Below are 9,440 nucleotides of genomic sequence, written 5' to 3' on the forward strand. Positions count from 1 at the left end.
AATTCAAGATGGCGGCCGGAAACGCAGCCATCTTGAATCGAGGGGAAATTTTTTTCCCCGTCGCAGTCTCCAACGTAAGGAAAAATTTCCCCCGCCGCCATTTTGGATCCTAGGGTAACATTAACCCAATATCTATTGGAATGTTTTATAGTCAATCACGTACTGTACTTTCAACGTTTAGTTTCTTGGAAATCTCAGTCCAAGAATTATTTTTTTTAATGATGTCTTTATAATCGGCTCGCCGAATATCATAAATCCACGGATATTTTCTGACTTCGTTTATTAAAGCTTCCGAGAAAACTGTACCATCCGCCATTTTCTAACTTCGGATAAATCTAAACTCTGATTGGTTATAGCTTCGGAGCTCTCATTGGCTGTAGATCACCGACTGCTCCGACCCGATTCAAACATTTAACTTTTTAAATCTGTCCGACTGGAACGACCAGTCGGTCGGCCGACTGCTGTTGCAATGGCAACACGACGTGGAGTCGGACCAGTCGGTCATAGTGTGAAACAGTATTAAGTCGGGCGTCACCCTTGCAACTCAAAAGTCCCCATTTTGGGTCTGGCCTAACCCATAATGGGTTTGCTACCAGAAGACAGTCTCAGTGCCGACAAGGCCGAAAGTGTTAAAGAAGACGACGACGTGACAGTGGCTACTTCTAATTCGGCTGATGAGAATAACTTCTGTTTACTTCATAATAGAAACATTTATTATCTGTTACACATAAAACACTCCTGCGTATCCCAAATAATTTTGAGAGTAATTTGGTAGAACCTAAAAGAATGAGAACTGAAAGACGACACCGTCGCGTGGAATAGTCGATTTTATTTTTAAAATAAAACGATACAAGGAAAAAATAAATAACAGAGAAGGCAGTGTTCTAAACCAAGTTGTCTGCAATCCAGTCCAGGTATTCGGTGACTCGTGTGTGTACTCCCGGATAACCGGGAGTGGCGCATCTCTTGCCAAACGACACCACCCCGATTATATAATATCGTGAAAGATCTGTAGTCGATCTCTCGGCCGGAAGCATCAAAGGTCCTCCCGAATCTCCCTACAGAAAAACAAAAACATTATATTTTCTTAGTTTCTGAAAAATATTCTGCGAATAACTCGATTGTTTGATTGGCTAATTCGGCAAGATTACGACGACAATCGACGTCAACGACAATTTCCACCATTTTGGTTCTAATGTGCACCGGTCCATTACGCTTATGTTACGCGTCTTGTTCCGAAATGAGCAGTCGAACAGAAGACGACCCGCCGCTCTTTACCATCCACGATAAATTATGGAGTCTAAGTGGAATTCGAACTCGGATCTTCCAGGGCAGTAAAGCTTAGTTCGCACTGAGCGAATAGCGAAAGCGAATGCGAAAAGCGATTTTTATTCTCTCAGCGAAATTGACCCTACAACCAAAAGCGAAAAGCGATTGCGGATTTTAAGGAGCCAATCATTTGCAAGCAAGAGAAAACGTCAGCTCGAAAAACAAAATGGTCGCTTCCGACATTCCGTCGTTAACCACGTTTGATTATTTATTGAGAAAGAATGATATGTCAAAAAGAAAACGATGCTGGGTCAGAGGAATATTAAACATCCGTAATTACAACATTTACTCTATTGCGTAAAAAGTTTCTGTAGCCGTCTTGAAAACAACAAAAACCACGTGACAACTAGCGGGAATACAATTGGTGGCGAAATTTTTTCGCTAGCGAAAAAGCTCGACGTTCCGAACTTCGAAGCGATTCGCGAAATGGTAAAATTCGCCGGAAACGACGAATTTTAGCACGCGACCATCCAACAGAGTGAAAACGTCCGAATTCCTCTCACCTGACAAGAATCCTTGCTGCCATCACGAACACCCGCGCAGATGTACTCTCCGGTGATGGGCACCTCTCGTTGAAAAACCTGGCGACACTCGTTGTTAGTCCAAATTGGAATCTGGATCTCTGTCAATTCGGGATTGAAGTTTCCGTCTATAAAACGCCAAAATTAAGAAAAACGTTCGGATTAAATACATGAAAAAAGGGGGAAATGGCACTGACCGAAAGCGGTAGTTCCCCATCCTGCCACGAAGGCGTTCCTTCCCGTAAGATCTTCGTTCCTCAGCTGATCGTAGGGAAGACAAATGGGTCTAATGAATTCGCCGAATCGGACCGTCCCTTCTAGAACCAAAATGGCGATGTCGTTCTTGAACGTTCTTCGAACAAAATCGGGATGACTCCTGATATCTCGTACTCGAAAGTCGATCGGGTTGGCTCCGTCTGAGTCGTCGTTCAACTTGTGCTCGCCCAACCGAACGGTTAGACTGGACGGATTCATTCTGCGTACGCGAAATAGGTTATTTGCAAAGTAATAAAAGAAGTACAAGAAAAATTCCATACTTACACATTTCCTCTACTGTCCATCACGCAGTGTGAGGCAGTTATGACGTGTCGACTGGATACTAGAGCGCCCCCCGCAATCGGTTCCTCTGGTCAGGCCGCCCCTGGTCAAATACACGGCCGCCTAAAAGGGGGGAAGCAAAAGTAGAAGCAAATCTTAGTGCAATTTTTTATACTTGATTTTATACCACGAAGAAAACTGCTTCGTTTGGCTAGAAGTAAAAACAGCGCTGCGCATGATTGGAACAGTGGGCTAGGGTAATACAAACACAAGGGCAATCAGCCGAATGAATTTTCACAAAAATTCACACGTGAAAGACACGGCCTGGGTCAGATGGTCCATTCGGACCATCTGATCTTAGCCAACCAATGGTCCATTGCATCATATTGTGTCAACCAATTGCATCTTTTCTGGTGTCTTGTGACCAGTACCATAATTGTTGATCGGTTCCTATCGTAATGAGTGCTATACACTGCAAATATTGTGCAGCAATCCTGTATTCACGAGGCTTATCACCATGTAATTTCTCGTTTCTGCATCCGATGGCACCTGAAAGATCCTTGTGAGAAAACAGGCAATCATAACTAGGTTTCTACCAGTAGCGTGCCATGAAAGCTGTGGAAGTGCTGCTTCTTTTGTATTTTCTAAAATATAAATACGTATTGCTCGTATTTAATAATTAAATACAAGCATAATTAGTAAATGGTAATTATTTTTGTATTTTAACGTACTTTGAGTTACTTAAAATTAATATTTTATTATAACCGCATTATATATTTTATTACAAATTTCTATACATATGAAAAACAATATTAAAATTGCTATTGTATTTTTCAGATTTTCAGACATAAAATCTTTCGAATTTTTATCACTTTTACACGTTAACAATTTTAAATATTGTGAGAAACAACTTTTCGAAGCGAGTTTTAATTCTTTAAATTAAGTCAATTTTATGGAGAATTTTTTGATTTATCTAAATTACCTAGTGAATCGCAATATTTATATTCATGTCCAGACTATATTGACAAGTCATAAAATATATTATAATTAATGATGTACTAAATGACGAACAATGATGTACTAAATGACGAACAATGATGTACTAAAAGAATTATATGATTTAATGTCATTAATGTTTACGGTACAATCTGCGAGTGCATCTGTTCAGCGCAGTTTCTCAACCATGCAGCGAATTCATACATTCGCAAGGAACACTCAGTCAGAGGAAACTTCGTTTAGTGTCAATTATCTATTTTAGAATTAAAATAAATCAACTGTATGTTTTTGTCATTTCCAGAATCTGTTTAAAATTTTTATGAAAACAACTTCCCTATCATCAAATGTCACAGCACGCCACTGGTTTCTACAGGTCAGGGAATGGCATGAAAAATCTACTAAAGATATAAAACATAACAATGGAGAATCGTCGATTGATACCTAAGAAGATTTTTGCGATGTTTTAGTGTCGTGGGTTAGAATTTTTCATACAGGAATTAACGGGCAACACCTCCCGATATAAGAAACTCGTTAGATTTGTATAATGGGGCATGGCTGAAGTTACATACTTTCGTAAAGGTTAACTTTATACAAGGGCAGAGAGTTACTTTGTAATACTTTATCAATAATCAGTATCAGCAAATATATATTTTTTTTCTGTAACTCTTTCCGCCCTGTGGGCACTAAGAGGGCCTCTTATAGCAAGCCCATTATGGGTTCGGCCAGGTCCACAATGGGGCGGCCGGGTGGTGAGGCACGGGGACCGACATATCCGGACGGACCACCCCCCGAAAAATTCCTGGAGATTTTTCGACCCGTCCGGATTCGATCCCGGGTCCCCAGGGCGGCAGGCTGCTAACCTAGACCGCTCGGCCATCCGGCCGCGTATCAGCAAATATTTGTAACGAACCCGTAGGCCATGGACGGATCCACATTTTGCTACCAGTTACAATTCTAATTTCGAATCATCCATACGAAATACGTCACAGAGCACCCGTCGAAGGCTGCTGCTACAGGGATGGATGGATTGGGTGGATAAATTGATGAAGACAATGCAACGCGTAGGCGATTTGTCAAAGGGGGTGTCTTCCAGGATGATCTTCTACGGGAAAATGACCCTATTTAGGTTTTAGACACGTGAATGAAACTGGAAAAATCCACGCAGCTAGCCTGTTTCTCAGGCGCGAACCCGCGATTAGTGTTATGGTGGTTCCCTGTTGGACAGCACTTTTTCTGCCGCGTGAACTGCAAATTTGTGTGGAGATCAGAAGTAAACAATGTAAATTTTCTATATTTACTATCAAAGTATTCGAAATTAAATAAATAAACGAAACACGAGACTCACCAGCCAAGGCCATGCACCTAATTCCGATTTCCGGCCGCCGATGATCCTGCTTCCGGTTTTGTCGCTGCGACCGCAGTCTGAAAAGATAAAGGACTTCAGATTATATTTTCGCTTCCGCTTCCATCTTCCACTCGCCTATAAACTAATTTTTGAGCTAAATAACGCGCTAAACACACGCATTACATCTATAATATAACTTTTAAGTATGCGTTAAGAAATTAACACAAACACACGAGACACTTGTTTACGCTTTTTAAACACCAGGCTGAAAAGTGTCAGTAATGTAAGCATGACCTGGAAGAGAAAGACAACTGAGTAAACAGGTGGGCCTTCCAAAACTCCTAGTCTCGCGATAATTGAGTAGCGTGACTCTGTGTAACATATAACAGGCTTTTCTCCTCCCTAAATAATGATGATACATCACGTAAAAATGTGAGGCTCTAAGCACATATAACAGCCCGTTTCCTCCCAGATGTCATTATTTAGAAAGGAAAAGGACTTGTTACATGTTATATACTTTATAGCGCGAGGCCCTAATCTGTTGCTTGTGTGGTGTACGTGAAAATCCGGCTCCCCTGCACTTTTTGGCAATAGTGAGCACGACTGTCGTTCTTTTAACTCTTCACCTCGACCATCGAGAGTGCAGTAGGTAAGTACGCCCTGTTTCTTGTGTGATTTCTTGTCAGAGTCCAAATCGTTTCACGTACTAATACAACCATAATGAACGATTTCGGATCAGAAAGGGTCGAAAGATCACGCCTCACCCCTTATCCATTTGTAGTTCTACAAAATTAATTCTTAGATACATTCGACAAAGTGCAGGTCGACGTACTACGATCAATGTCAGAGGTCAAACGATTGCCGAATAACCAGATAAAAAGAAATACACCTAAAATAAGTATAACTTGTCCTTACAGACCTTGAAATGCGAATGTTTAGTACTTGTTAGTTGTTAAAAAAGAATAAAAACTGGTTTCTAAAACATGAATTTTGAAAGGTTCTTATATAAACACAATACTTGATGTGAGCAACAAACCAGATATTAATTCTTCGTGCGGGTTATACAATAAAAAAAAAGCCGCCTTACGGCTTTAAAAAGAGGAAAAAACTGTCTTATAGAAGGATGAAATGCTGAAATAGGAAACAAAATGGAAGAATTTGAAGAAAGAATTGCCTATCGATTGCCCACAAACGTAGATTTCATACGCAGATTTCACGAATTGCTGAAGAATTGTGGAATGAAATCAGAACTCGAGGAGGATTTCTAAAGGATTTCGATGAAATTTTTAAAGAAACCTTCAAAATTTCTATCGAAAAGTACAGTTACATACACGAGATACGGTGAATACACGCCTACACGTGAATGCAGATTTATAATGTACGCAATATCTCGAGGATTTCAACAAATGGAAGAATGCAGTGAAAGGTTTTTCACAGAAAATGTGGAGAAAATTAACAATTATTTATTGTGGCATCGTCACAATGCAGGTCTGCAATTCTAAATTTTCTTTTAATTTAGAAACATTGCGTGTCTTCCGGTCCAGACAGGAAATTCGTACATAGTTACTCAAGCTTTCCTTCTATGTCTGGTCTGGATTTTCGTTCATCTAACTCCGTTCTCGAGATTAACGAAGGACGAACGGACGGACGGACGAACAGACGGACTACACTGGGAATGTATAGGTCTGCAGTTTGAAAATTTTAGCCCAAATATTATATACAAACGTAGATATTTAGGGGCATCATCTTCCTGCTGAGAAGTCACCCGGCTGCGAAATTGAGTCGGGGGCCCTGAAAACTGTGTTAGGGGTCCCACTAAATCTGACGTAACAAAAGCAGCGAGTGAGTTCGTTCAGTATTTACAATGCCGGGTGACGATGAAAGGACGAAGGATTTTGGGCTTAGGAAATTAATGAAAAGGTCGGAGGTTTCATTTCGAGTATTGCAGGCATCCTGCCTATTCAAAAAGCCGTCGTCTTTGTACTAATTTTGGGGGAAAATCCCCGGGATTTCCCCAAAAACGAATTTCTAACGATAAAAAAACGAGTAAAAAACCGAAATTGTAAGAACTGTTTTGTTTTCGTCGAAGAGAAACACGAGTATTAACTAAGGGACTTTCTATAGAGATTTTCTATAGACTTTTCTATAGGGCCCTCCCAATACGTCATCGATATTTTAGTCTACAATAGTCGATGACCGAATGGTACAGAGAGTTATTGACTTACTCCATAAAAGGCCTTGTAAGCACGTATTTTCTGATCGAACGACCTCGATTTTCCGTGAAATTGTCCCTCGAACGTTACGCCGTTTAAGTAATTCACTTCCGGCTCTTGTCGCCTCTTTCCGTGACGTATTTCCGGGGATTTAATTGTACTTAAAGGGTGTTCGCCTGATACCTAGAGAATCCCGAGTGGGGGTTAGAAATCTTCGTGAGTGGGTGGCGAAACTGGTTTCGTATTTTGTGAAATTTGGTATTAAATATAAATGCGAGGTCCCTCTAAGTTCCTCTAAGGCGCGGGGTCCCTTGGGAATGAACGGGTCGCACGCTCGCGAAGCCTTGGAAAAGCGAGAATTCGCGACGCGTGAGGACGCATCGCGCGATCCAAAATAACGTTAATGTGGCTAGGGACTCGAGACGTTTAAAAGTAGCTGGGAAAAAGTAAATCTGTGTTTCTAGAAATGGAGATTTTCGAGAAATCGAGTGCGGACGGCTTTTTCCTCTTCCTAAAGAGATAGCGCGCTATCGCGGAAATGACGCGTCGCGCCGACGGAAACGCTGACGACATCGAAAAGCGACGGAATTATAACTTTGTCATTTCTCCTATTTCCATATTTTGCTCGCTTCCTCTCGACGCCATTGGAAAGTGTTCGAATTCGTGAAGAGAGAGTATTTTTGTTTTATTTTTTTTGGATCGACAGAATTTAAGTAGAAAGAGACGTTTCCCTTTCCGCCGGCGCGCCGAATCGCTTCTTTTTCCCGGAAGTCGCTTTCTCCTTCCCCCTCCCGTTTGTCGCCCAAGAAAACGTCTCCATTATTTTATTAAGACCGCAAAATAACGTGGCTTTTGAAATAAGAAAAGTGGATCGGTAAGAACTTCCGTCTCTTTCTGAATCGCTTTCATCCGCCGTTCGCGATGTTCGCACTCGCTTCGTCGAGGAGCGACGGCATCGCGAAAAATAGGTAAAGTTTCTCACACACGCATTCGAGTTATAATGCGCAAACGCACTTTAGATCGCGCGTAAAGAATAAACGTGCCGACGATCGACACGCTCGATCGCCTCCAGGCTACGTCGTCACGTCTTCACGTCCGAATGACGTTGGCTATTTCGTCGCGGCTCGCCGCTAATCACACGCGAGAATAAGAGGAGAATACTCACCCTCGGGTAGAATGGAGGGTAGAATGGTTCTGATTCCGGGCGTTGGAACCGGCCGGGGAGTGGGTCTGGAGGGGTTGGGTCTGAAAGTGGGTCGGGGAGTCGGACGGGTGTCGATCGGGGCGATACGATTCCCGCCCGGACAACACACGCGAGGTACGTTTCCCTCGTAACCACAGATGGATCTTCGGAGGAAATTGAGGTCTCGTATACGGGCCAATTCGGGACAATCAGTCAACACCACGCATCGACCCGCTCTCCTGTCTGGAGTTCGACAGTTGTCTTCGTCGGGGAAGGAGACTGAAAAAGAGTAAAAGACTGTTTTAATCCGGGAGGAGAGAGACTCGCGTGCGATATTGTCGCGTCGCTTACTCTGTCTGCGTTGCCTGGATGAGGCATCGCACAGCGTCAGGAGCGAAGGGAGAAGGATCCAGAGAATCATGGCGAGCGACAGCCGGTGTGTCCGCCTATCCTTCCTCTCGGGTATTTGTAGCGTCAGTTCTTCGGTGTGACGTCAGGCGGTGACGGGAATTTCCCGGACCGCCGGCGGCCGATTCTCGTCCGCGCGCGGCATTTTCCTCGCTCGGAGGACGACCTCGACCGGAGGGGGAGAGGTCTTCGGCGAAAGTCGCTTTTTCCCTTTCGAACTCGACCTTGTCGGAAGTCGGACGGGTTTCCGGCGGTCGCGGCGGCGCCATCTCTCGCCCGAATCGGAGAAAGCGTTTTCGGATTGGAACCGGAAACGCCGCCAAACGGACCGGAAATGTCGTCGGCTTCTTATCCGAATAGCTAGGACTCCGCGAGTTGGGATCGTCTGTACCGAACGGAATGTTTACAGTCGGACCGCGGTCGTTTTCCTACGACGTTCCGGAACTTCATCCTTGATTTGTCTGTAATTAATCGACCGAAATCGCCGTTCTGAGAGGAACAACGGTCTTCTTCTTTCCCTTTTCCTTATTCTCTTTTCCTCTGCCTATTCTTCTTTCTCTCTGCTTATTTTTCTACTTCTTCCTTTCTTGTTCTTCTTCTGCATCTCTTTCTCTACTTGCTTCTCCTTTTCCCTCTTCCTCTTCTCCTTCTTCGTCCGTTTAAGAGAAAAAAGAATACAGCAGTCAATCGAATTGACAAGTTTTGTCGGTGTACTCGAATAATCTCGACCTTGTTAAACGGATCGTGATTTCAGAATTTCTTTTTATAAGTGAATTATTCGTTCCAGAGTCCGCATTGACCAATAAGAATTAAGGAACACGCTTATCAAATTCTACAACAAACGTGTGACATTTATGTTTTTAAACACGTAGATAAAGACTGCGAATTCTCTCATTTCTTAAAGGTTT

At 42.9% G+C, this 9,440-nt stretch overlaps 1 protein-coding gene across 1 annotated transcript; it reads right to left on the minus strand.

Annotated features, from left to right (window-relative positions):
* Positions 1 to 809: 809 nt before the first annotated feature.
* Positions 810 to 8,738, minus strand: LOC136984854 (proclotting enzyme). Its single transcript, XM_067281993.1, is given in 8 exon segments — positions 810 to 1,058; positions 1,833 to 1,978; positions 2,048 to 2,325; positions 2,391 to 2,461; positions 2,463 to 2,510; positions 4,729 to 4,805; positions 8,107 to 8,403; positions 8,476 to 8,738. Coding segments are annotated over 8 exon segments (1,161 nt in total). The 5' UTR covers positions 8,546 to 8,738; the 3' UTR covers positions 810 to 884.
* Positions 8,739 to 9,440: the final 702 nt, after the last annotated feature.

Source organism: Centruroides vittatus, unplaced genomic scaffold (genome assembly GCF_030686945.1).
Source record: "Centruroides vittatus isolate TY-2023 unplaced genomic scaffold, ASM3068694v2 contig_120, whole genome shotgun sequence".
NCBI classification, from domain to species: Eukaryota; Metazoa; Arthropoda; class Arachnida; order Scorpiones; family Buthidae; genus Centruroides; species Centruroides vittatus.